At 37.7% G+C, this 27,661-nt stretch overlaps 1 protein-coding gene across 1 annotated transcript in view; it reads right to left on the bottom strand.

Moving 5' to 3' along the window:
• Nucleotides 1-4,824: 4,824 nt before the first annotated feature.
• Nucleotides 4,825-27,661, bottom strand: part of UGCG (UDP-glucose ceramide glucosyltransferase) — a 37,250-nt gene continuing 14,413 nt past the window's right edge. Inside the window, exons 2-9 of the mRNA XM_043927790.1 lie at nt 23,530-23,671; nt 16,931-17,033; nt 16,188-16,289; nt 14,536-14,648; nt 11,282-11,460; nt 8,810-8,896; nt 8,127-8,316; nt 4,825-7,385 (exon numbers count right to left, since the gene is read on the bottom strand). Coding sequence (XP_043783725.1) covers nt 7,215-7,385; nt 8,127-8,316; nt 8,810-8,896; nt 11,282-11,460; nt 14,536-14,648; nt 16,188-16,289; nt 16,931-17,033; nt 23,530-23,671 — 1,087 coding nt within the window. The 3' untranslated portion in view covers nt 4,825-7,214. The remainder of the gene's footprint in view (nt 7,386-8,126; nt 8,317-8,809; nt 8,897-11,281; nt 11,461-14,535; nt 14,649-16,187; nt 16,290-16,930; nt 17,034-23,529; nt 23,672-27,661) is intronic.

Raw genomic sequence — 27,661 nt, forward strand, 5'->3', positions numbered from 1 at the left:
GGTATGGCTACACTAAATTTTGTTCATCCGTCTGTCAGGTGATGGACATTTGGGTTGTTGTCCACTTTTTGGTTATTATGAACAATGTTGCTATGAACATTCAAGTTCAAGTTTTTTATGGACACATAGATTCCCTGCTTTAAATTCCCTAGGGCGCATATCTAGGAGAGCTTTTATTTACGTACGCATCCGTTCTTCTATAGTAAATGTGTACTATTTTTATAATTTGAAAAGCAATATGTTACCTTAAAAAACTAAAACACAAGAATCAATAGGCTTATGGGGTGTCGGTGACATGGTTACCTCTGATTCCTTCCAATAACCACTGGCTTCTCAAAGTTAAATCCAAATAAAAACAAAACAATAAAACAGAACTAAACAACTCCAGAAGAGTGAAACAAAATTTTAGTGTTTTACTCACATGCAGAGAAATCCTTTTGTCAAGCAGAAGGGGGTAAGTAAACAGTAAATGCACTGCTAACAGAAGCAGGTGAAAAGATGTTAAGTGATATTTGATAAGGAATTTCTCCTCAATTATCAATAAAAACACATTTGTGAAAGAACTGGAGGGAAGGGAAGGTGAGAAGAGAAATGGACACAAAAATGAGGAGGAAGACACGCCAAGTTCAGGCCATTAAAAAGCTGGAAATAGCTCAAGGACACAAAATTAAATGCCTGACAAAACATAACAGACAATGTGAGTACACAGCACTCTGGAGAGGTTGTGGACTCAATGTGAGTTGAGGGTTAAAGGGCAGAGGATCCTAATAGAGAAAATTAAACTGGAGAAAGAGAGAGGAACTTTCAGACCACGGAAACAGCATGAGAAAAAGGAAGTACTGGCTCAATTTGAAGAACAGGGGGTGGAGGTGGGGTGGTGGGAGAGCAGGTGGAATGAAGTGAAAAAAGGAAGGACTCGAGTGATGCTGAGGAACATGGGGTCAGAAAGAGAAGCCAAAATCAATGAGAGGTTAAGCTCTTTACAGAAACAGCAGGGAGTAAAACAAGTAGGAAAATAAAAAGCAAAGTAAGAGCAAAATTAAAAGGTGCAGACTATGGGTAGATAGGCAGGGCTGGGAAGTCAAAAATTTTTGTTGGATACTAATCATGGTATAGACAGCATCTGGACTGTCTCAAATTAAATCACTGGACTGGAAGATCGGAAGGGACTCTTCATTGTCTTTGTAAGGAATTCAAGTCAGAATTCTTTTTAGCCTAGGATTACTGGGACCTTGGATGAAAAATGCATCATTGTTGCAATTTCCAAGTATCTGTACTCAAAACTTTCATTAATTCCTGGCATGCTCCTTAAGTCCTAATAATCTGATTTCGGTTCCTTCCACTCTGCTGAGTGTGAGGAGCAGCCAGCCACTCGTTTTTGGGTTTTGTTTGGCCCTGCTGTGCAACTTGTGGAACCTTAATTCCCCAACCCAACCAGAGATTGAACCCGGTCCCACAACAATGAAAGCAGAGAGTTCTAACCACTGGACAACTAGAGAATTCCCAGAGCAGCCATTCTTAAAACTTTTTTTTTGGCACAAGAGTCAGATGGTTCCTCTCAGGGTCAGGAGCCATTTCCAGCTCTATCAGAACACCCTGCCCTTTTCTCTTTCCCTGAAGAAAATACAATGTAAAACAAGACAGACCATCCATAAAGAAGCTAAGTTCTCATGTTGTTCAGTCGCTCAGTCATGTCTGGCTCTTTGCGACCCCATGGACTGCAGCACGCCAGGCTCCTCTGTCCTTCACTATCTCCTGGAGTTTGCTCAAACTCGTGTCCACTGAGTTGGTGATACATACAACCATTTCGTCCTCTGTCACCGGCTTCTCCTCCTGCCTTCAATGTTTCCCAGCATCAGGGGAAATGAGTTGACTCTTCACACCAGGTGGACAATGTATTGGAGCTTCAGCTTCAACACCAGTCCTTCCAATGAATATTCAGGGTTGATTTCCTTTAGGATGGACTGGTTGGATCTCCTTGCTGTCCTCACAGGCTGACACTTAACAGCGGTGACACTGCAGGAAGTATGTCTGCTCCTGAACTCACCAGCCTTCATTTTTTGTCCATGACCCAGCTGACCATTTTCTTCTTGAAATCTAAGGCACCTGTGATATTCCTTGCACTACTTTTCTTCTTTGAAAGGAGAGAGAAACTAGCCATCACTGTATGTATACATATAAATATATATATGTATATATATGGTTAACAAACATAGGGTCAGAAAGATTAAGTGAACTGCCTCAAACTCCATAGCTACCAAAAGGCTGTCTGGCACATTGGCAGCCTCTTTTCCTGGGTGCTTTACTCCAAGTGAATGTCTAAATAGGTGACCAGGATTCTGTCCTTAGCTCTTGTCCGTTGACACTATCTTTGGTTATTGCTTTCAATGGTTCTCAACTATCATCTCTATGGAAATGACTCCCAAGTCTCCACTTCCAAACTCACTCCTTGTCATTCTTTGCAAGCCCCTGGAATGTAGCCTGCCAGGCTCCTCTGTTCATGCAAATTTTCCTAGTAAGAATACTGGAGTGGGTTGCCATTTCCTCCTCTAGGAGATCTTCCCGACCCAGGGATCGACCCCATGTCCCTTGCATTGGCAGGCGGATTCTTTACCACTGTGCCACCTGGGAAGCCTCCATGCTTCACAGCAGCCCATCAATGGTCTGTGGAATTCTCTAACCTCCTGCCTGTGTTCCTTCCACTGGCCTGGTGTTGCTCAGGTGTTGGAAGATGATGCAAGTTCCAGGGTTGATGCCAAGGGTAAGGAAACAGTAAAAAGTAGGTGACAATGGAAGCTGTGGGGGCAGCAGGGGTGGGCATAACAGAGACTTTCAGTCCTGGTAGGAAGAAATGATATCCTTATATTGTTTACTTACACGTCCATGGTGTTAGCACAGATTCTTCATGACTAATAGACTAAACAACAAAAGCACATGAAACCACCCAGAGTCTCTGCCAATCTCTCCCAGGACAGGGCAGGGGTTGTACAAAGTGTTTCGCACATTCTGGTTCTTAGGCAACTAGCTGCTTAAGAAATGAAGTTATATACGGGCTTCCTAGGTGGCACTAGTGGTAAAGAACCCACCTGCCAATGCAGTCGACACAAGAGACATGGGTTCCATCCCTGGGTCGGGAAGATCCCCTGGAGGAGAGCATGGCAACCCATGGGACGCCTGGAGAATCCCATGGACAGAGGAGCCTGGTGGGCTACAGTTCATAGGGTCACAAACAGTTGGACACAGCTGAAGCAATTTAGCACACAGTTATATATTTTTATTTGTTTTTTAAAAAAATGTGGAGCTAGTGATTCTAAGCTATCTCGCAGAAGTTTGTCTTTTTAAGACAAATTACTCAAATGCATTCCCTGCAGTTCTGCACATATAATCGCTCACCATTCTGTAATGTTTGTCTCCCTTCCAACCAAAAGAAGTTTACAGTCATAAACTATAACTTGAAAAGAATAAATAATCCAAACATCATACCCTAATAAACATGAGAAGGAAATGTCTGAACTATTTCCATGTACATGAACATAGTTCTGTGGTATGTAGTAATCTCATCTATCAAATGATACATGTAAAGCATTTAAACTAGCTTTATAATTATATTCTTGTTTGGCAGGTTTGAGTTTGGTTCCCTAGAACAACTTAAGAGTTGAAATATGGATGGTTATTGAAGTTACAGATTTAAAAAAAATTTTTTTAAGGTTTATACAATGAGTTTTAAAGCTTTGTAGGCAGAACTTTAAACACAGGATCTAGTAAAGTGACCTGAAAGATGCAGGTGGGGGCGATTCCCAGTTCTGCCAACAACTATATATCTAACCCCCTGTGATCATAGTTTTCACAGTGGATGTCTCAGCTTTTCACTCTAAAATAAGTGCAAGGGCTCTTCAAAGTTTGCCTAGCTATAAAAACTCTAAGACCTACACACAAATTTTGTTGATCATTTCTGAAACATCAGGATTAGAAGTCTACTTCACAGACCAAGAGGAATGAGCTTGTTTACTGGGTCAAGGTGCGAGGCGTGGGGCCTCTGGGAGGTCACAGCCAAACCCCTTCTAGTCTTTCTCCCTTGGGATTGGCTCTCCGGTTAAAAGCATTCTTCTCTGAGGGCTGGTGGTAAAACAGGCCTGGGGATGCCTCCAAATTTGGGAGGAGCCTGGTCGTGGACAGTGTGCGGGGTGGCACGTAGTCTATTTCTCTCAGGTCTCCAGCAGCAAAGCCACTCCATTCGTTTGCTTGGATCTGCCTTTCCTAGCCATTGGGTGGTAAGATCTCAAAGGCTGAGATCAGGTTGTAAGTGCAGGTGAGAAGAGTCTAAAGGACCACTATTTTCTAAATGTTTTAATGGGCCAGGAATTCTCAAATCTGCCTGCACAGAGCAAAGAGCAGCGCTCAGGCTCCACCCAGAATAATTAGACCAGACTTCAGAGGCAGGACCCAGGCATCTGTAGTCTTTAAAAAAGATTCTTCAGGTGATTTTAACATTAGGTCAATACAGAAAAGCCTGACTGCCTGACAGTTCAGTTGGTAAAGAATCCACCTGCAATGCAGGAGACCCCAGTTTAATTTCTGGGTCGGGAAGATCCCCTGGAGAAGGGAAAGGCTACCCACTTCAAGTATTCTGGCCTGGAGAATTCCATGGACTGTATAGTCCATGGGGTCACAAGAGTCGGACACTACTGAGCAACCTTCGCTCACTCACTCTCATCTCATCTGTAGCACAGGCAAATTTTCTTTGAATAATTCTGCTATGAATGGTAGAACATGTTATTTATAAAAATATAAAAGATATGAAACAAAAATACATGATTGCTAATGTTTTGATTGTATTCAAATTTTTTATTTTTTGAAAAACTTAAGACAGTGATTTTAAATAATAAACATGGTATATTATAGACACTTTTTTTTAGACAGTTTATTAAATTTGGACTCCTACAGTTCTGCTGTGATGCTTTCTTCAACATGTACATAATTTCTTATCATTTTATCATCACTTCAAACTTGCTAATAAACAAACAATCGCTCTGTCTGCTTAAGTGAAGCTTCATTGGAAGGAAATACTCCACTATCACATAAAAAACACATATACAGAACAGTCATTTTTCAATATTTACAAACACAAGAAGTTTGTCCAGCCATTTTGGTTTTGCTGTTACACCGCCCATACTGAGATCAGCAAAAAACTAGGGAATAAGCAAGATTTCATTTCAGCAGTGCAAAAGATGGCATCAACCAAACTTCATCAAACAAAACCAACAAATCACAAACATGGTCAGCAAAATTCAGCTTGTATGACAATGACTTAAATAAACAGAGTGGGTCACAACTAGACTGGTTTGCACTATGCAACTTTCCTCAGGGAACAATACTACCCCCCATTTCACATAGAAAGGAATATGCATCAAAGCCTTTGTTCATGAAGAAAATGCCCTTCAAACAAATTCATCATAAGGCAAAAGGAAAAAAAAAAAAAGAATGAAGCAGTTTGGCCCAGAGAAAGCTTGCATATAATGTGTACACACAGTATATACAGGTTTACCAATACAACTGCAATTTAAACCATGTATATACTCATTACACAATTAAATGAAACTGGCTCAGTAAAGTGAAAAAGTATTCATATAAATATGCAGTTATTGCTAATAAGTGACACATTATATTTTGACATGGAAACTGCAGAAACTTAGAAAAGTGTTTGAAGCTGCCACATTGCCAGTGTCAGCCCTGCAGCAGGCGTTCATATGGACAACATGCCATCCGTTCCTGAAGAAAAAGCAAAAAAATTCCACAACAGTAAAAAAAAAAAAGAGAAAAAGGCTTATGCACTGTCCCTTACATTTTTGCCTTTTTTTTTTTTAAACAAAAATAAGTCCAGTTCACCACAAGTTAAGCACAACCTGACAAGCGAGTTTAGCGGCATGATGGGGAGAGAATAGTGAAACAGAGCATGCATTTACAACCGTCACTGTTCTAGTCTATTTTGTCATACAAACTGGAATACAAAAACCCAATTTAAATAAGACTAGACTAACAGGAATTAAAAAAAAAAAAAAAACACACACACAGTAGACTTAGTTGGATACTGATTAATTTTAAGAGTAAAACTCATTCTGTCCCCTCTTAATACTCTACTGCAATTTATTTCTTGATGGCTAGAATATTTATTTACTTAAAAAAGATATTAAATACCTGTATCATGAAATTACATTCTTTTTAACAATAAGACAGACTGTGTAAGAAAATAGCTCATGTGTGAAATGTGTCTGAAATGCATTTTTCCTCACAACTATCAAAACATCCACTCACACTAAAACAAACCCCCTCCCCCCCACCCCCTGACAAAAAGTTGAGGAAAGATGGGGTGGGTCAGGCGAGGAGCAGGGAAGGAAGGATTCACCAGCACAGTGATTAACAATGGTTCAAGACAGAACCAACAAGAGTTGGTCAAAAAGATGCCTTCGAGACATGGCTACAATTAAAAACCAAACTCAACCACTTTTGGTTCATCGCGGTGAGACCGAAAAAATATTTCTCACAGATTCATATAAATACTAGACTCCAGCTCTCTTGTTATTATTACTTTTAAAGTTTTTTCCGTTTGTTTTTGCAAGGCCTAGCTACCATATTACAATTTATATTTGCTCTGCAACGACTACAAGAGGTAGGCATGAAGCATGAAAAAGTTTCTCAGTTAGTACCTCGTTGTGGGTGCTTCACTGCATAATACCTTTCACTTCAGACATGAAAAGGGATTACACCTTCTAGTCTCTTCTAACCACCCCAACAAAGCTGCTGCCATCTCATACATGTTCTAAGAGTGTACTCACCAGTAAGAAACTTTCTCTACTGAAGGATACTGTCAGTGTTTGTTGCAGAACATTCATTTATATATAGATTTATTTAAAAAAATAAACAACAACAACAAAAACCGAACCCAGGTTCCTAGAACCAATTCTCTTGATTCTCTACTTCCACAAAATAAAATACAACCATTTGGCCAAGACTACAGATGTGTTTTTTTTTTTTTTCTTCCTTTTTTTTTTTTTTTCTTTTCACAGATGCAAGCGCCATGCAAAAATAAATTAAAGAACAGATACCAAAACATACATGTGATAAAACTACTGAAGGTAGATTTTTTAAAAGTATTTATATAAACATAATTTATAATACTTCTCTTTTCTCCTTTATGTACAGTCACAAAGCTGTAGTTATACATCTAGAATTTCCTCAGCTGTGCCTCCACAGCGCAGTCTGTAGCGACCAGTTCTCCAGCTTATCGTTGGGTCCCATAATGCCGACAAAAAAATGTATATTGTCATGGATTCACGGATGAACCAAGCTACTGCATAATCAAGTTTTGAAAAACACAGTGTGCCACCCTAGGAATTAAAAACACAAATTATTTACTGCCTGATTACAGACCCAGTTAAAAAGTGAAATGCTTCCATTTAACTCTATTAAATACATTACATAAAATCAAGTTGGGGGCTTCCCTGGTGGCTCAGTGGTAAAGAATTTGCCTGCCAACGCAGGAGACATAGGATCGAGCCCTGATCCGAGAAGATCCCACCTGCCACGGAGCAACTAAGCCTGTGCTCCCGAGCCCAGGAACTGCAGCTACTGAAGCCTGTAGACCCTAGAACCTGTGCTCCATAACAAGAGGAGGTACTGCAATGAGAAACCCACGCACCACAACTAGAGAGGAGCCCCTGCTTACTGCAACTACAGAAAACCCCACGTGACAAGACCCAGCACAGCCAAATATAAAATGAATAAATAAAAACTATTTTAAAAATATCAAGTTTGCTTCTTTAGATAATGTAACTGTCACGTTATACTGGTTAAGAAAAATGTTCATTAGGAATAGAAGCAGTATTAAAATAAACTGCTACCCCAACATATTTTAAGTTTGAAGACTTGTCAATTTGCTTTAATATCATTTTTTTTTTGGAGTCTTAATAAAAGTGACTGTATTACCAGCTGAAAGCTGAAAATCAAGTTCTGTTATATTATGTCCACATTCCACTAAGGAAACTAATGCTTAATTTGATTTTAATCTTCACTGGGGGGCTGAAAAATGGCTCAGACAGATTTTCAACTTTGCACTCCTATCCACATACCTGGACACCCCTGAGTTGAATGTAGTCAAATATAAACCATGCCAGGCAATGACACATGAAAAATACCATAATATCCCATCTGAATACATGGTGGGCTGCCCATCCAATAATTAAACTGGCAACAAAGCATTCTGAAATTGGCTCACAAATTATTGTAGCAGGAAGCATGTTAATTCGCAATTTGGTCCACCTTGGGAAAAAAAAAAGGATTTTCTTTAAACAACAGCCTGATTACAAGACTGATCAATTTTTCTCAAAATGATCAACATTATACCCTGTTATTTAAAGGCCTTTTATATAAGCTTTAAAGAGTATTTAATGAATCTCTTTTCTATTTTTATTTAGTGTCTCAAAGAAAAATGTCTATCAATTCATTTGCATATCCTATACTCGGGTGAGTAAAGATCATAAAATTCCAGGGGTAAAAAAGCTAGAAAATAGAGGTCAGCATAAAAAAACCCCAAAGTCTCAACATCTCTTTTTTGAAAGCTTACAATGGAAAGAAAATACACTGAAACAGTAACTTTATTTTAATGAAGAAGTTAACTTCTCTTTTCTGGAACAAAACAAAATCTGACTTTTCGTTTGTTTTTTTTTTTAACCAAGTTAAGACCATGTAAAAATACTCCCCGTCCCCTTTTTCTTTTAATGAAGTATAAAAAGAAGAAAGCCAGCTGACTTACCTGATCATTCTGGACTGAAATTGAGAAATTGAATACGAGCCAGAGTTTTGCATTGCAACTTGAGTGGACATTGCAAACCTCCAACCTCTGAAAATTAAGACAGTTACAAAATGAGCTATGATCATGAACACATACATGCAAGGATGACAAGTATATGCATTTATTCATTACTGTAAAGAGTAAGCAGCTTCATTTACAGTAGCCAAGATATGGAAGCAACCTGTCAATCAACAGATGAATGGATAAAGAAGATGCATTCCATGCATACAATGGAATATTGCTTAGCCATGAAAAAGAATGAAATCTTGCCATTTACAACAATGTGGATGGACATACAGGGTATTATGCTTAGTGAAATAAGTGAGACATAGAAAGATAAATATTCTGTTATCACTTATATGTGGAATTTAAAAAATAAATGAGTGACTAAACAAAAAAGAGACTTACAGAGTTAGAGAACTACTGGTTACCAGGGGGGAGAGGGAAGGTGGGAGGGGCAAGATAGAGGAAAAGGATGAAGAGATACAGACTACTATGTATAAAATAAATAGGCAACAAGGGTATATTGTATAGCACAGGGAAATACAGTCATAAATTTGCTATAACTTTAAAAATGGAGTATAATATATAAAAATACTGAATCACTATGCTGTACACCTAAAACTTTATAATACTGTAAATCAGCTGTTCTCTCTTTTTTTTTTAAGTGAGCAACTGCCAGTGTTCAGGGTGAGCCTCATCCCAGGATAGCACCCTACACAGGGTGTATCATACTTAAAAACATTTCAGTCATTACAGAAGCCCATGACAGTACCACCTAAGAACTGGAAGGAACTACAACCCCTCAGTTCACAGTTTAATAAACTTAAAATACAGACATTCTGAAAGTACTAAATGGAGTGGGGCCTGTATTTAACAGTCTCTGAACACTATTATCCAAAAAAGGAGTAGTGGGGGATATGTATGTGAATATTCAAGAAGAAATATAAACAAAAGTGGCATTCCACATCTCATGAGAAACAATATGAAACCACGGACCATACTAACACCACCAGAAGATAAGTTTGAAAACATACTTCAACTTTTAAGATCACACCTTCAGTAAATTATCACACAAGGAAATAATCCCCTTTAAAGAAGCAAATGAGTGTCATTTTGTGATAGAGAAGTGTGATTAAGCCAATTGTGAATCACTAGGTAGCTTCTTAGCAAAGTATCAAATAATCTACTGAGAAATCTCAAAATTTGAAATCTCATTCTTTAAATTTTCACCTACCGGCTTTATGATTGCACTGATACTTTTAATTCTTCTAAAACACATAAAAATTTACATTCATAATAATGAAAATTTACAGTCACAGAGAAGCTTCAATTTAACCACTTCAAATCACCTAAATTTTTTTTAAGAGTTTACATGTATTTATTTTTTAAATTGAAGTACAGTTAATTTACAATTGCAGTTTTCAAGTGTACAGCAAAGTGATTCAGCATATACTGGGTTGGCCAAAAAGTTTTTCCGAAAACCCCAAACGAACTTTTTGGCCAATCTGGTATATACTACACATAGGTGTGCTATACAGTAGGTCCTCGTTTACTTGATGGTGGTGGTTTAGTCACCAAGTCTTGTTTGATTCTTGTGGCTCCATGGACTGTAGCCCACCAGTGTTCTCTGTCCATGGGATTTCCCAGGCAAGAATACTGGAGTAGGTTGCCATTTCCTTCTCCAGGGGATCTTTCCTACCAGGGATCATACCTGCATTGCAGGCAGATTCTTTACCACTGAGCCGCCAGGGAAGCCCCCTATTTTATATACAATAGTGTATATACATTAACCCCAAACTCCTAATTTATCTCCTCCCCCATCCTCCACTATCCCCTTTGGTAAACATTAAGTTTGTTTTCTATGTCTGTGAGTTTACGATATTTGTCTTTCTCTGTCTGACTTACTTCACTCAATATGATAACCTTTAGGTCCATCCATGTTGCTGCAAAAGACAGTATTTCATTCTTTTTTATGACTGAGTAATATTCCATTATATATTCAGATCACATCTTCATCCATTCATCTGTCAATAGGCATGTGGGTTGCTTCCATGTCTTGACTATTGCAAATAATGCTGCTATGAACACTGGGGTGAATGTATCTTCAAATTAAGACTTTTCTTCAGAAATATGCCCAGGAGTGAGACTGCAGGATCATATAATAACTCTATTTTTAGTTTTTTAAGTAAATTCCATACTGTTTTTGAAACCGCATTAATTTGAAGAATGTAGAGAAATTAGAACATTTATTGGCTTCATTAGTGTGTACCTGAATAATTAGTAGGAATTACATTATAAAAGTATTCAACTATTCTGTACTTACTAGCAAAAAATAAAATAGCTCTAACCCATGGGTTTAACAAACAGAAAAAGCCAACATAAGTTCGGAAATAAAAAATACAACAGCCTAATTTGATTTAATTTTCTTACCGGTCAGCTATTGCTTTGGCCATAAAGTAATCTTCAGCAATATATTGAGCAAAAGCTATAAGCCCTCCTGCTTGATCTAACACATCCTTTCTCATTAAACAAGACATTCCCGTCACACATTTGAAACCAGTGACATTGGCAGAGATATAGGACCTTGGATGAGAGGTTCCAAAGTACACCTGCCAAGACAAAACCGAAAACATATGTATACAATTAGAAGTTTACGTTAGAAGTATGATGTTTATAAATTCCTCTTCCTAATGAACTTAAGAATGATTGGGTAAACAGTCTATTATTCTTACATAAACTACCTGAATAAACAGTGGTACAAAATAATGCTTACATATAGCAAGCAGTCAGTAATTTCCAATTTGATTGACTACTCTTATTGTTATCACTTTTACAAACAAGTAGTATGTACTTCTGGGAGGGAAAAGTATACTTTATTCTCAAATAAATACTGTCTTTCCTAAAACTCCAAGATTTAAAGATTTATTGAAGTAAAACAACTTGGACTTAAATAAGAGAGGTGAAAATATCACTTACTGATATACAATATTTAATGTGTCTTCTTTTCATACTGTTCACATAAATATGTACACATCTACATACATAGGTAGATGGACATATGTGTATGTGTATACGTATGCATGTGGCTATACACACACACACAGACAACATTCACAGGTACATCAACCAAGAGAACAATCCTATTTCTTAATTCCTTTTCCTATATATTTTTGTAGTTAGCTGTCTCCTGCCCATGTCACTAAGCTTCTAAAATTCCCCATTTTTCAGTGTATTTTTCATTAACAGGGTGGACACTAGTATTCTGTCTCCCAGTTTACTGCCCCTTTCCGAGAGTGCTTTGCAGTCATCAAAAATGCAAACTGCTAAGTTAATGGTAGAATAAAATGGTCATCCAAACTTACCCAACTTATCAGATATAAAACCTACTTATTATTTATATCTTAGAGATGTTGCCTTTTCTAATTAGCCATCTCTGTATCCTAGGGGGATTGGTCCTAGAAGCCCTGGACCAAAAATCCACCAATACTATTTGTGTATTATCTACACCTGTCAGATTACTTACCATACCTAATACAATGTAAATGCTACGTAAATAGTTGCTGGCTCAAGGCAAATTCACATTTTGCTTTTGTAACATTTTTTTTCAAATACTTTGAGTCTACAGTTGGCTGAAGCCACAGATGTAGAACTCACAGATTTGGAGGGCAATAGCAGCTCGAAATGGAGAGAAGTGATCTTTCTTAAAGGCAGAAATCACATACATGGCATAGAATAAGCTAATAATCACAGATGAAGAATGCAATTCTTCCTACCTAACCTATACCCAGACTGGAATGAAGCCCTAGTATTTGTGGGATAGAACTGAACCAAACTTCTAAAACTAAAAACTCCTATCTTAACTCCTTAAGTGAGGTTCTAGGAATTAAGTGAGGTTCTAGGAATGAGGTGGGACTGGGCACTATGATGAAGGCTCCCACGATTTCTTTACAGACTGGAATAATTCCTTGGGCCTATCTCCATTCACTTTAAGTATGACAGGGTGACTTTTAGGGATTAAACTTAAACTAAGGGAGTGAGTATAATCTGGGAGATATCTATTATTGACACACATATCAAGTTGGATATTTCCAAAACAAAAACATAACATGGAGCATAAGAATAAAAAGCATTTAATTTTAAAGCAACTACCTAGAGTTTCTTTACTAAACAAAAATTGTGGTATCTGGGCTTCCCCAGGGTCTCAGCGGTAAGCTTGCAGTGCAAGGAGATGCAGGAGACTTGGGTTGGATCCCTGGGTCAGGAAGATCCCTGGGAGGAGGGCATGGTAACCCATTCCAGTATTCTTGCCGGGAAAATCCCATGGACAGAAGAGCCTGGCAGGCTATAATCCATGGGGTCACAAAAGAATGGGACAGAACAGAAGCAACTGAGCATGCATATACATGTATGATTCACACTGCCAAAGGTTGAATGCAAGTTTCTACACTGTACCCTTCGCCCTCAGATGATTGCAATTCAAAAGAATATAAATACAGATATGATTCAAGTTGGTATATTTGGAGACTGAAACTATATACCCTTCTGTCATAACTTTAAGACAAGTCTTTTCTCCTAATGTTTAACACTACAGGAATGGTTAAGTATAGGACACACTTATATAACAAACTATGATCCAGCCAATAAAAATTACTTTTATAAAATAATATTAATGATATGGGGAACAGTTTATGAAGTACAAGGATAAGACACAAATTACTTTTAGTATAATCTCAACTTTGCTTTTTAGAAAGTTTAGAGGAAAAAAGTCTTAATGCTAAAATAAACTAATTTTTAAAAAGAGAAACTTCCTCTAACTGGCAGGGTTTCTGGGAGTGGTTTGTGTTTTGATTTATTCTGCTTATTATACTTCCTCCTAACTTACAGTAAGTGTCCTACACGTAAGTCTGTATGCTGTTAAAAGGTGTGGAGTAAAAATGGAAAACATGAATTGTTCAGATAATTTTTAGAAATCTGTTGTAGAAGGAAATCAAGTGGATTTTACAATGATTCATATGAGCAATTTTCCTTTTTTTGTATATATTGAAATATTTCATGATACTTAAAATGCATTCTTTTCAGACTGGATCTTTGAAAGAACTGTATAACACATACTTTTATGTAAGTCAGTAATCTGGAACTGAACTCAAGAATTGAAAGTAAGGACCACAAGGCAAAAGAATATACTGTGCTAAGCTGGTGATAAGACCACGAGGTGTTTCCGGGGCACATCTGTTCCTTGCCAGAGCACAGTTCAGCTGGGAGGGATTCGGGGCCCCAAGCATTTCTTCACTGATGAAAACAGCTCCTCTCAACTTAAGGCTGCCAGTACTCAGCAGGTTGTGTGGGTGCTAAGTCGCTTCCATCATGTCCAACTCTTTGCAACCCTGTAGTCTATATAACCCACCAGGCTCCTCTGTTCATGGGATTCTCCAAGCAAGAATACCGGAGTGGGTGGCCATGCCGTTCTCCAGGGGATCTTCCCGACCCAGGGATGGAACCTGCATCTCTTGTGTTTCCTGCACTGGTAGGTGGGTTCTTTACCACCTGGGGAGCTCACTCAGCAGGTTAAAACAGACTTCATACAGTTAACTCCAGGCACCTCAGCCCACTCTCAGCATAGCCTCAAGCTTCTGGGAGATTAGGGATCTGATAACAAGCGTATTATCTATAAGCACTGTACTTACCTGTTCTAGCGTAGCAGCAAAGCCCTGTCTGTCTGCTACATACGGCAGCCCGTGAACCAGCCCTACTTTTTCTGTCATTTGGTTAACCATGTCCGTGAGTGTGTCTGGAATCACTATGATGCAAAAGAAAAGGTGCAGAGGGAGAGAGGAAAAAATTTCCTTTTAGTAAAATGCCCATGAATGTAATATATTCTGTGATTTACTAAATTCTTAATAAATGTTTTCTTTGAATATAGGTCTAATAAAATGAATCTCAATCACTTTTCTGAGTAGAATAGAAAATTTCAAAAAGGCTAATATATGGTAGGGAATTTATTCTGGACCTTTGCAGGCTGTTAAATACCTAATATGTACCCGAGGTGGGAGGTATCTTGAAAATGTTAACAGTCGCTGTTTCTGAACCTCCAGACTGGAATAATGGACAACGTGTCCTAGTGGAAAAGGAACAGGAGCAAAACTCAAAGGACCTCAGTGCTCATTCTGGCTCCTGCATCGCAATCACAGGAAATGAGCCTCCTCTTTCTGAGAGTATGAGATGTTCTTTCTCTTAAAACCGCTAACTAGAACTGAATGAATATACCTGATGGAGGTTTATACACTGAAAACATAACAAATATATGACAGTAAACAATTTAAGACAGCAGATGTGAAAAATGAACCCAATCTCTGCCCAAGAACTGTTAGTCCTGTAATGATCTAATTAAGTTGAAGTGCCACATTTATTACTGACTTTCAGATTTTAAGCCGATAAAATTTAAATCATTGTCCCATTTTTAAAGAGAAAAAATCTCATATGATTCTACATTTCTTCATTTTTATTTCCTTCAAGTATTTAAGAACTCAAGCTACTGTATAAAATTGCATCTGGGCCTCATTTGTACACGTAGTCTGGGAAGCGCTTCTCAACTGCTGCCCTGCAGGGGACATGGGGTGGGTCCAGAGACAGTTCTGATCATCACAGCCAACTGAGAGGTACCACTGGTAGGGGCCAGGGATGCTGCTAAACATCTGCAGGATGGCCCTGACTACAAAGAATTACCCAGAAAAAACTGAGGTATTAGAGTATAATGGAATAATATGGAACACTGAAATTAGAAGTATGTTTTAAAAATGCAAAAATACAAATTATAATTTCAATAAATAAAAGGTGTCCTGCTAAAATCTGTTAAGTAAAAAGCCATGAATGTGTTCTAAAAGTGCATGTAATTCTAGTAAAAAATGTACCAATTAACTTCTGTCCCTTTGCATGAGATAGTATATTGCACATGCCACAAACAGATATAAGTAAAAGATAAGTATCACTTGAATAAGGGAAAACTTAGACCTATGAAAAAGCTCATAGACTGTATAATGTACCACAACTTTTTTTTTTTAATGGTTGAAATTTTCTCTTCAAAATGAAAGAATTTTCCTACCTGCAACATTCTAGTTTAGCATAAAAATACTACAAAATTTTAGTAAGTATAACTTGATATACTACCATGAAATAATGATAAAATGTAAGTATAACTTGACATACTACCATGAAATAATGATAAAATAACTTATTTTATTAGGTAAACAAATATGATTGATAAACATACTTTCAGGTTGCTCTTGGCATTTTATTATTGAATGAATAATTTTATAAAATAAGTAAGAAAAAACCTCACCTCTTATTCCACTATCACAAATCCATATAAGATCGTACTTCGCAACTTCATATCCTGGCATTAAATTATTAATCTTAGGATTAATGCCAACCTTTTTGCCACCTAAAATTTTAAAGTATAGCAGTGAACAATTCATGCCATATTGAAAATATTTTCTATTATACATAGTAGAGAGAAGTGAAAAGTACTTGCATATTTAATAACTAAAACAAATATACTTTAACATCATGCTTCTTCTTATTCACTATAACATATTAGAAAAAAGTTGTTCATTCTCAAAAAGAAAAGTACATCATTTATCTTTGAAAATTCATTAGTTTCAGTTTTCTAATTAAGAGCTTGTGTTAACAGGAAACACTAATCAACATTTAATAGCAAGTATACCTCCAACAGGGCATATTACAAAAATGAATTCTACCACTCAATCTCAATTATAGTCAGTGAGATATAGAAAAGGCCATAGATTGAAATTATTAAAGAAACAAAAATAACAGACTCTCATGTGTGACTGATGAGTAAAACAAATTTGGGATAATTTTGTTAATCCCTGATATGAAAAACAAAATTTGTATTTATAACTTGTCTTCTCTAAAGGATAGAAACACCTTTCACTATATCTAACAAATATGCATAAGCAAACATGTTAGTAACTTCAATGGTGTCTAGGACCCTAATCTACAGTTTAATGCAAAGATGATATAATATATTAAAGCAAAAAGGTTATTGTAAAATTTGTTACTTACCTATAAACAATCTAGCATCAACATTTGGATATTTCCCAAGAAGCTTCTTACACACATCAATGGCTGGATCATCATGGTCTTGGACACAGAGGAGTACTTCATACTAGTCAAAGAACATATTTTATGTAAATTAACCTCTTACAAAGATAACTACTTATTATTAGCATTTACTGGTGGATCAAAAAGCATTAAGAAAAACAAGCAATTGTACACACAAAGTTTAGAAGTTAAGAGAGTATTCATAATGGATGCAAACACTTAAGGGATTATCAAGTGTTGCTTTAACTGAGAGCAACCTCTCCAGAAGGGGCCTGTTTGCCAGCCAAAGAGAGAATGAAGAGATTGGCAGGGCCCACAGCTAAAGTGTGGCTGGATTCCCAGCTTCTCCATGCCATTATCACTGAAAACTTACCAAATGCTCACAGGGTGGCCAGCAGTGTGTAAAAGCAACACAGAAAGCCAAAGAAATGAATGCACCCTTCGTTCTCTAGAAGCCTTGTCTCTGAACTTACTATTATTTCATCAAGGTGCTAAAAATTACACATCAAAGACCATTATGATACATTTAAAGGACTTTCCCAAACTCTCCCAAGACAAAGTGACATTAGATTTTCTGTTGAATAATAATTTTCTGAAGTAAAATAGAACCTGACTTGATTAAAAATGCAGGGATTCCCGGGTGGCTCAGTGGTAAAGAATCTAACTGCCAAAGCAGGAGACACGGGGGACACGGGTTCCATCCCTGCATCGGGAGGATCCTCTGGAGGAGGAAACAGTGACCCACTCCAGTATTCTTGCCTGGGAAATCCCCAAAACAGAGGAGCCCGGGGCGGGGGGGGGGGGGGGGGGGAGGTTTGCAGAGTTGGAAGCAACTGAAAGTGTGCGTGTGTGCACACACACACACAAGTATGCACATATCCTCCTGAAGAGCATGCTTAGCCGTTTAACTGTGAAACCATCCAGGATTTAATTTTGCTCAGAACTATGTTTACTCTGACAGTAAATTACGGAAGTCATTCCTTAGCACTTGGCTGGCTGGGTCAAAATCATCCTGGGACAGTTTTTTCCAAAAAGAGAATACTGGGCCCCATCCTTAAACTTTTGAATCAGAATCTCTGAGGTGATTCTGACACATAATCAGGTTTATAAAATCCAGAGCTCTAAGTTATGATTTTGTAAACTACTAAATTTTTTAAAAAGTGTTTGCTTTCACACATAAAGATGTTACTGTATTAGTGTGTGGGCTATGTATTCTAAGCAGTAACTGTTTTCAAAAATGGTGATAAATTCTCACTGACTCTAAAGCAAATTTCCTACCAAACTCTCTAAGATAGATTGAACATTTTTAAGCAGAGGAGGAAAGTTAATTATGTCCACGAAAAAAGATAACAAAGCTATGTGATCTAAAAAATACAAAGGTGGCTCAGCGGTAAAGAATCCATTTGCAATGCAGGAGATGCAGGTTCAACCCCTGGGTGGGTAAGATCCCCTGGAGAAGGAAATGATAACCCATTCCGGTATTCTTGCCTGGGAAAATCCCATGCACAGGGGGGCCGGGTAGGCTACAGCCCATGGGGTCACAGAGAGTCGGACATGACTGAATGACTAAACAAACAACATACGAGGAAGAAGGTAACGAGAAGGCTTGTTTGATTTAGTTCCATTGATAAGCACACACAAGTAAAAAGTGTGGAAAAATGCATACAGTGCCTTGAGTGCAATAATTAATTACTGTCCGCCTAATATACATTATCTCAGCAAAAAGTGGCAGCATAGAATTTAACAGTTGAGCACTTAAGGACCAGGACTAAGGTAAATGAAAGTTTAGCTAACAAGGTAAGATTTTTTTTTTCAAGTGAAAAAAAAAAGTTTTCTTAATAATTTAAGTAGAGGGGAAAGCAATGTACACTTTCCTCATACTTTCTACCTATAGTTATTACACATCCCATCCAATATCTACCTTCATGACTGACCAAAATTATACCACCTGAGAGGCACTGAAATATAACTAAGCAACTTTACAGCCACTGGTCTCCAGAAATCAGATAAAAATCTGAGAACAGGATGAGCACCATTCCTGCCACACCCTAAAATTTCTTCAAAGGTTGACTCTAAGTCCCATAAAACATCAGCCATCTTCCCAACCAAAATTTTTGCTTAAACCACCAAGAGGCAGTGACCTTAATGATGAAGATTAGAAAGGTTAAGTGGCTTCCCTGAATGCTCAGCAGGTAAAGAATCGACCTGCAATGCAGGAGACAAAGGAGATGCAAGTTCGATCCCTGGGTCAGGAAGATCCCTGGGAGGAGAAAATGGCAACCCACTCCAGTATTCTTGCCTGGGAAATCCCATGGACAGAGGAGCCTGGCGGGTTACAGTCCAAAAGGTCACAAAGAACTGGACATGACTGAACACACACACACACACACGCAAGTGACTTTTCAAAGGGTGTAAATAACGATTCGCTTTCCTACAAAGTGAGCCTCTCAGTCATGCTTGCTCTGAAGAGTTCACTGTTTTTTCAAACATTGCATACATAGTTCTGTGCTTTTAGAGTTTATGCTGCTTTACAGGTCTAAGTGAATATAGTGAAAGAAAATGTTTACAAGTAATACAATTGCATATAATATTATTAAAAATCTTTCAGCTATTTCCCCAGCAAAAGAAAACCCTGTAATATAGGACTAGACATCTACTTGGTGGGAAGATAAAAGCTATACTAGGTTGCAGCGAAAACTTTTCACAAGTATATAGTGTTAGTATAAGCAAGGGAGGTGTCTGTGTGTGTGTCAGCCATTCAGGCAGGTCCAACTCTTTGCCACCCTATGGACTGCAGCCCCCTACTGCAGCCTCTGTCCTTGGAATTCTCCAGGCAAGAATACTGGAGTGAGTAGCTATTCCCTTCTCCAAGGGATCTTCCCGAATTCAAATGCAAGATTTAGAATTTTTGTTTTATTGATTATACATCTTAAACTTAATTTCAAATGAAAAACAAATACCTCCTTATTAGCCAAAAAATGCAAATGAAATTCAATTTACATCATCTAAAAAATGTTCAGACTCTTATTAAATAACTTTTGCTTTGTTGTTTCTGATATTGAAACTTAAACCAAATTGGAGGTAGTATTTCAAGTGTTCTCTGAAGAGTTAGATTTTAACCTGGAACCTTCATTTTCAGCTCTGTGTTTGAGCTCTGGGTTTGCCAGAGCCCAAACATGTAATTTGCTAGGAATCTCTGTATTTGAATAGTTAAATCATGCCAACTACACTGCAAGTGGTAAACGCAAGATAGTAAGTTGGTTAAAAGTTTTCTTGACTGACACAAGAATAATTTTTCAGATATGTTTATACTACCAAAAGAACTAAACATAAATATAAACATAAAAATAACATAAACATAAAAATAAAGCATTTATTAAAAATATTTTAAGAAAACATTTATTTTATAAATCTGAAAGAAATACAAGGTATAGTAAATTCCACTATAAATGGGCACAATAATAAATATATTAAATCTAGAAATAACCCCAGAATATTGTAGATGAGGTTAGCCTCATCTTAGTAAGCTTTCTATACAAATAGCTAAACTAAATTTCCCTTTTTCTTTTCAAACAGTGAAATGACTGAAAGCCTAAGTCCAAGAGAGGTATAGACAATCTGTAAACTGCAATTTGGTCCTTTGATATTTAAGAATGAAATATCTGAAACTGCAATAATCATACATGTTACTCCCATGAATAAATTTAGATGCATAAATGATACTCAATTTAGAGATATAAATTAATACTAGAAAAGTCTCCTCAATGATTCAGTCCTGTAGATATTAGGACTAAAAACTGTACTGTAGTAAATCACATAAAATATTCTCTTAAAGTAGAAAAATATTTTAAAACATATTAATCAATTATATTGCATATCAAGTAGGAATATCTTGAACCATTTATAAATAACTACACGTTTAAAGAAAAATGTTATGATGATATTTAGATTACAGCAGAATATAATAAGCTCTGTAACAGGATGGACTTAGACCCCAAATGTCTAGAACAGTCTCTGCCACTGAGTAAATAATGAACCATTTGTTAATACATTTGTCCTAGGGTAACTTTTGAGTGAAAGATAGATGCTTCCTTTGAGTGAAGGGAAGATACTTTGTAAGAAAACTGCTCTGATTTCAAAGTTTTGACAAGTTATTATTACAACTTACTTGCTTTCAAGAACTATATAGTTTATACAATTTTTCAAATTTACCTGGTAAAATTCTAGTCTTTCAGAGTTAATAGTTTTATTACATGTATTATGCTGATCTTTCAATAATTGAACCTATTTTCAATCTTTTACAATTCTTTATTGTCAACATTGACAATAAAGAATCCAAGTATGCCACCGGACTTTCAACACTGTAAACCCATCTCCTGTTTGCAAAAAAGAAAAGAAAATCACAATTACCATAACCTCAATCAGAGTTAATAACTCTGGTCATTAATTTTAAAATTCTTCATATGGCCAGAATTTACCAAAGTAAAGCCATCAGGCCACTTGAGATGCAGATTACTGCATCTTTCTGATACGGCTGAACTTCTCTCTAAATGCCTACTTTTACACTGATGCCAAATAAACAATCGATTTTGTGAAAATGAGTTTATTTTTTATTATTATATTTTTCTAACAAAAATTTTCCCAAGGAATAAATATCAATATAAGGTAGATTTATAAGATATTTAAAGCACAGATATCTTTTAGGGCACTTAGTATAATAACGGTCTCACCAAACTTTAAACCTAGAAATTCAGAACAAGTATCAGTAATAAACCTTTTTGCACATGTCTAAAACGAAACAAAATTTTAGAATTTCGTGTTTTATATATATATATGCGTGCGTGTGTGTGTGTGTGTGTGTGTATGCATGTGTGTTCAGTGGCTTCACGGGTGTCCGACTCTTTGTGACCCCATGGACTGTAGCCCGCCAGGCTTTTCTGTCCATGGGATTCTCCAGCAAGAATACTGGGGTGGGTTGCCATGCCCTCCTCCAGGGGATCTTCCCCACCCAGGAATCGAACCTGCATTTCTTGCCTCTCCTGCATTGTCAGGTGGGTTTTTTTTAATCACTAGTGCCACCTGGGAAGTCATATATGTATTTCCAAATGGCTTATAAGGTTCCACATCAAATTAATAGGGGAAAAGAGTTATATCCAGAACAAAAACGTTTCTGTACTTTTGGAAAACAATGTTTACATTTGACAAATTATTAAAGTCTGCTGGGCTTGGCAGTTACACAACTGTTCATTTTGTGACTACATGCCTCCTTGATGACACAAACACCTCATGCTTCACACTCAGATTTGTGCAATTTCAATGGTTTAATTTGTCTCCTGTAGAATATTTGCCACTGTGCTTGTTCTTTTAAAAGCAAATAAAATGCTGTGAGATCAACATTTTCCTTTAGAGTGCAGGTACTCTGCATTTTTGCTGTTTTCTAAATGTTCTATTTACACAAATAACAATTCTTTTATAATTAGAAAATAAAATTGTGAACTAAAAAAGAATAAAAACAATCTCTTGCATATAACATTACGCATTTTTGTAATGTGTCCAAACAACTTTCTCCTTAACCAAATAAATGCTTTAATGACATAACTAAGTGGAAAAGAACTAAGTGACAAAAATCTAAGTGAAAAACTAGAGCTCTGGAGATAACTCCAAATTATTTAAAAAAGAAAAAAAACGAAAAGCTTCATTCAGAAGAAATTGATTATTGATTCATTCCACATGTTCATAATTAATACATATTTTCCTGGGGTTATTTTAAGAAAGTCTTTAAATCCACAGCTAGCTTTGGAAACTATTTAAATTTCATGACTATTATCTTACAAGAGTAGCAACATAAAAATTTCGTAACTAAGTTTCTAGAGTGTTTGAATACAGAAAGGGGAAAGGGTTGGATGATGGTTAAAAAATTGAAATGTGAGATCAAGTTCCACAAGGATAAATGCATATCCTTTTTCATTTTCACTGCAACTCTCATGAAGTAAGATTTTTATACTCAAACTACCAGGCACTTAACAATGCCTGAGTTCCAGGAGCTTTACTCAGAGATTTCTAATTCATTCAGATCAGGGGGATTCCCTGTGGCTCAGCTGATAAAGAATCTGCCTGCAATGCAGGAGACCCGGTTTGATCCTTGGGTTGGGAAGGTCTCCTGGAGAAGGGAATGGCAACCCACCCCAGCATTCTTGCCTGGAGAATTCCATGGATAGAGGAGCCTGGCGGGCTACAGCCCATGGGGTCACAAAGGGTTGGACAAGACTGAGCAACTAACACTTTCACTTTCAATTCAGATCAACATACGGGTAGTTAGAAAAGGAATTAATGCACCTTCCTCAATCCCATTTCTGTCCTGTGACAACTACTACTATTATTACTATTACCACTACTATTACCACTGCTAAAGCATAAATTTGATGAAGCCAACACCATTATGAGTTTTTAATAATTTCACCAGATACCGTGTCAAAATTCCTCTGTGTTTACTATAAGTTAAAAAAAAAAAAAAAAAGGTAGGGTTCAGTCCATTCCTGTGAGTACAACATTGCCCTTACCTTGGGATAATCCAATTCAAAGAATGTTTCCAAGTTGTTGATTAGGTTAGGATCTACTCCTTTCAGTGGTTTCAGAAGAGACACCCCTGGGAGCTTGCTATATGGCTGTTTGTCTGTTGCCTTCTTGTTGAGGTGTAATCGGCTAAAAAGCAAATGATATATATATTAACATACATTTCTGGAGAATATCTTAGTGCCAAATCTATGTAAAGTCTGGATCAAGCTACCAATAAATTACTGAATTCTAAATTAAAAAAAAAAAGTATTTGGCATCTTTTTAAAGGGGTCTCTGGAAATGAAAGAAAGTATCAATAGAATGAGGTAAGGTTCCAGAGAGGAAAACCTGAAGGAAGCAGAGTGAATGTCCCAGTGAAGGCTGGAGCTTAAGACTGTTGCTTTTTGCTGTATTCTCAGAAGCCAGAACAATGCCAGCCCTGGAGAAAGCATTCAATAAATACTTGGTGAAAGAATGAATGACAGTGTTATTAGCCCACACATTAACTGCCTTTCCTCCCAAATCACCATCAAGGTGGCCAAAGAACTATAAAAAGAGCAGAAGGAAAAATCCCTATCTTCACCAGAAAAATATGGACATGTAACCAGAAAATTTTGAGAAATTTCTATAACAGTCCACACAACTAGTTGAAAAAACTACCAAGCCAGCCTGCATGGCAACCAAGGAAATGGGATACCAAGCAGAACTCCCAGTGTTCACACGCTCGGAATGGCAGTGATGGAATGGAGGGAAGCTGAAGGTAAGGGGAAAAAAAAAAACAAAAACTCAGTGATGCCAGAAATGTCTATTAAGACACTGAAAGATAAACCAGTGCCACTGATTCCCAGATAAGCTGGCAAAGGCTCTCAGAGCTGCTCCAGCCCAAAGGGTGGGCAGCACAGCGCTCCTTAAGAGGGAAGCTTTGCCAATTAGGGAAGAGAGAATGTGTCCCGGTACAGGCCAGGTGAGTCACAATAAAGGGTGTTTCAGCAGAGTGTTGAAGTTTCTAAAGGAAGTCACCAAAGGCGTCTTCCCTCCTTCTCCTACACAAGTTTCCAAGCACTCAACAGTAATTAGATGCTGGAACGATCACAGGGCCATCTGCAGGGTATTTTAAGACACATTCTTCCACATTTTAACATCTCTGAAATCAATGGCATCTTACGATCACTGGCAGCCAGATGGCAGCCCAGACTTAGCAGCATGGAAACCATCCCTTCTAGAAGATCAAGACGATGCCCATATCAATGCATCTTAGGTTAGATGAAATATACTATTCATCTATGGGTGATTTCTGGAAGTTCACTAGTACCAATAGTCTAGAGCAGTTAGTCACAGGCTCACTCCCCCAATTAAGGCAGAGGTGTGCTGCAGCAAATATCTCATGTTTCAGATAAGACCATAATGTATCTTCATGGAAAGAAAAGCAGGTGACTATCTACAATGGAAAAAAAATGTAAAGCAACACAAAAAATTTGAAAGAGTAGCGCGGTCTTGGTTTCTGATCCACAACACTGGACGCCAGAAAGTAACGAGCACCATCTACAGCGGCGCTGCTCTGGGTGGCGGCGGTCCACAAGTTGCTTTATGCTGGACGGTGATGAAAAGAAATGGGAGAAAGTATTTAGAAACTTTTCTAGCAGTTTGACATTGCCATGCCATCCAAGCATATGATCAGTCATTTATTTTTACTGCAGTTTACCAAAGTGTCAGTCCATGACAGATTGGAAAACTTGAAAGGAACTGATCCTTTGCCACAGACCAACCTGGCAAATATTGATCTATAGAGTTCATCCAGAGGGCTGGATGATCTAAAATTTATATAAACCACAAATATGATCACTATTCCGTTGCTAACAAAATAGTAGACTACATGTCTGGAGAAACCCACCCTGTAGAGAATATCTAGATGGCCGGGGGGGAAAGTTTATATTTAATTGGTTGAAACAGTAATATATCCACATGGTTCAAATCACTAAAAATATTAAGATGTTCATATAAAGTCTCCCTGTCATCTCTAGCCCCCATCAGTCTTATTCCCATCACTACCCTCCCAGCATTATTAGTTTCTTACTTATCTTTTCAGAGATTTTTCAAAAATGCATACTAAGCCAAAACATATACACATGAAATTCTTATATAATATTTATAATTTTCTCTGCTGTTTCTTAAAACAAGCACCCTAAAAGCATGTTTTAGGGACTTTCCAGGTGGCGCTAGTGGTAAAGAAGCCTCCTGCCAATGCAGGAGATGTAAGAGATGCCAGTTAGATCCCTGGGTCAGGAAGATGCCCTGGAGGAGGGCATGGCAACCCACTCCAGTATTCTTGCCTGGAAAACCCCATGTCTACATATGGTCCACAGCGTTGCAGAGAGTCAGGCATGACTGAAGTAACCTAGCACGACTTAGCACACATGCAAAAGCATGTTTCTAGATATGTGACTAAACTGTTAGAATAAAAAGGAAACCTCCCAGCTCAGAAATGAAGAGCAACCTCTGAGTAGATGAGTGCTGGATACAACACTTACACTGGGACCACCTGCTGGTCTCTAGTGACCTAGAGGTGATGACAAGCCTGAGACAGGAATGACTGAAAATCTGTTCCAAGAATCTTGTAGAAATATGAAATCTTTGAAAGGCAAAGTAGAAAACTCCTGGCCCACAGAGGAGAGATGGGGATGCTGCCTAAATTGGATTCAGTCCAAAATAAAATGGAATAAAAGCAAAAAGTCTTCCTGGAAAACACCTGACTATGTGGGTTTTGGGACCCAGAACCCAGAACACAAACTGCAGGTGTTGCTTGAACAAAACCCAAGAGATGGAATGAGAGACCACCATATGTGACCATGAATACGTGAAAAGAACCACATAACATCTAGAAATGAAAATGGTGGTCACTGACATCAAAAACTCAATAGATAGGTCATGGAGAAGCTGCATATACACAGTTCAAAAAACAACTGGAGAACTGGAATCAGATTTGAAGAAATTATCCAGATTACCACACAGAGAGAATAAGAGGCCAAGAAACTGAAATCATGAAAGGGTTTGAGACATGGATGATAAGAGTAAGAAGTCTAAAATCCCAGTAGTTGCTATCTATTAGTTCTACTGTATGATCATTGAAAGTGAAAGTGAAGTCGCTCAGTTGTGTCCAACTCTTTGTGACCCCATGGACTGTAGCCTACCACGCTCCTCTGTCCATGGGATTTTCCAGGCAAGAGTACTGGAGTGGGTTGCCATTTCCTTCTCCAGAGGATCTTCCCAACCCAGGGATTGAACCTGGGTCTCCCGCATTGTAGGTAGACGCTTTACCGTCGGAGCCATCAGGGAAGTATGACCATTAAGTGCTATTAAACTAACAAAACATCCATATAAGGTGACGGCCAATTACAGAGAAACCTAGCCCACTAACACACTGCATTTGGGGAGGCTTCAGATTAAAAACAACAATAATTTAAACTTCTAAACAGTCTAGTTTTGACTCTATTTTTTCCTTTTTCCTCTTTGTCTTCATTAAGACATCTTACTAATGCTAATATATTTACATAATGCTAATATAGATATATATCTCCTATCCTTTCATATCAAGAATGCAGCATTTTATCAAAGATAGACTGACCTGCCAAACCACCATGAAGTTTTCTTTAGGTTTATGGTGAAGTGAATTGCTGATAAGTACCATGACTGAAATTTCTACTCAAGATTATCATAAGTCCAATTATATTACAGGGCCTTTAAAAAATTCTAATTTATGCCTCCTCCCAATATCTAGGTATGTATCTAGCCCTCTCCCTCCCTTCTCCCCACCTCACAATTTTCTTTCCACGCCCCATGGGATCACCTTGCAGTATGGTATGCCAGCTAGGATACCAGAATACTATTCCGGAGAGCATTGTTTTCACTTAGGTAATACAACACACATATACAATCACATAGCACTCTGCTGTGTACACAGTGGTGCTCTACGAAGCATTCCCTTACTGAATAAATCTCTTTTGACTCCAAATGTGTATCAGGCATTATCCTATGCACCGGTGATAACACAATGAGAAAAGAAGTGTTAGTCGCTGAGTTGTGTCTGACTCTTTGAGACCCCATGGATTGTAGCCCACCAGGCTCCTCTGTCCATGGAGT

Source organism: Cervus elaphus, chromosome 16, assembly GCF_910594005.1.
Source record: "Cervus elaphus chromosome 16, mCerEla1.1, whole genome shotgun sequence".
NCBI lineage: Eukaryota > Metazoa > Chordata > Mammalia > Artiodactyla > Cervidae > Cervus > Cervus elaphus.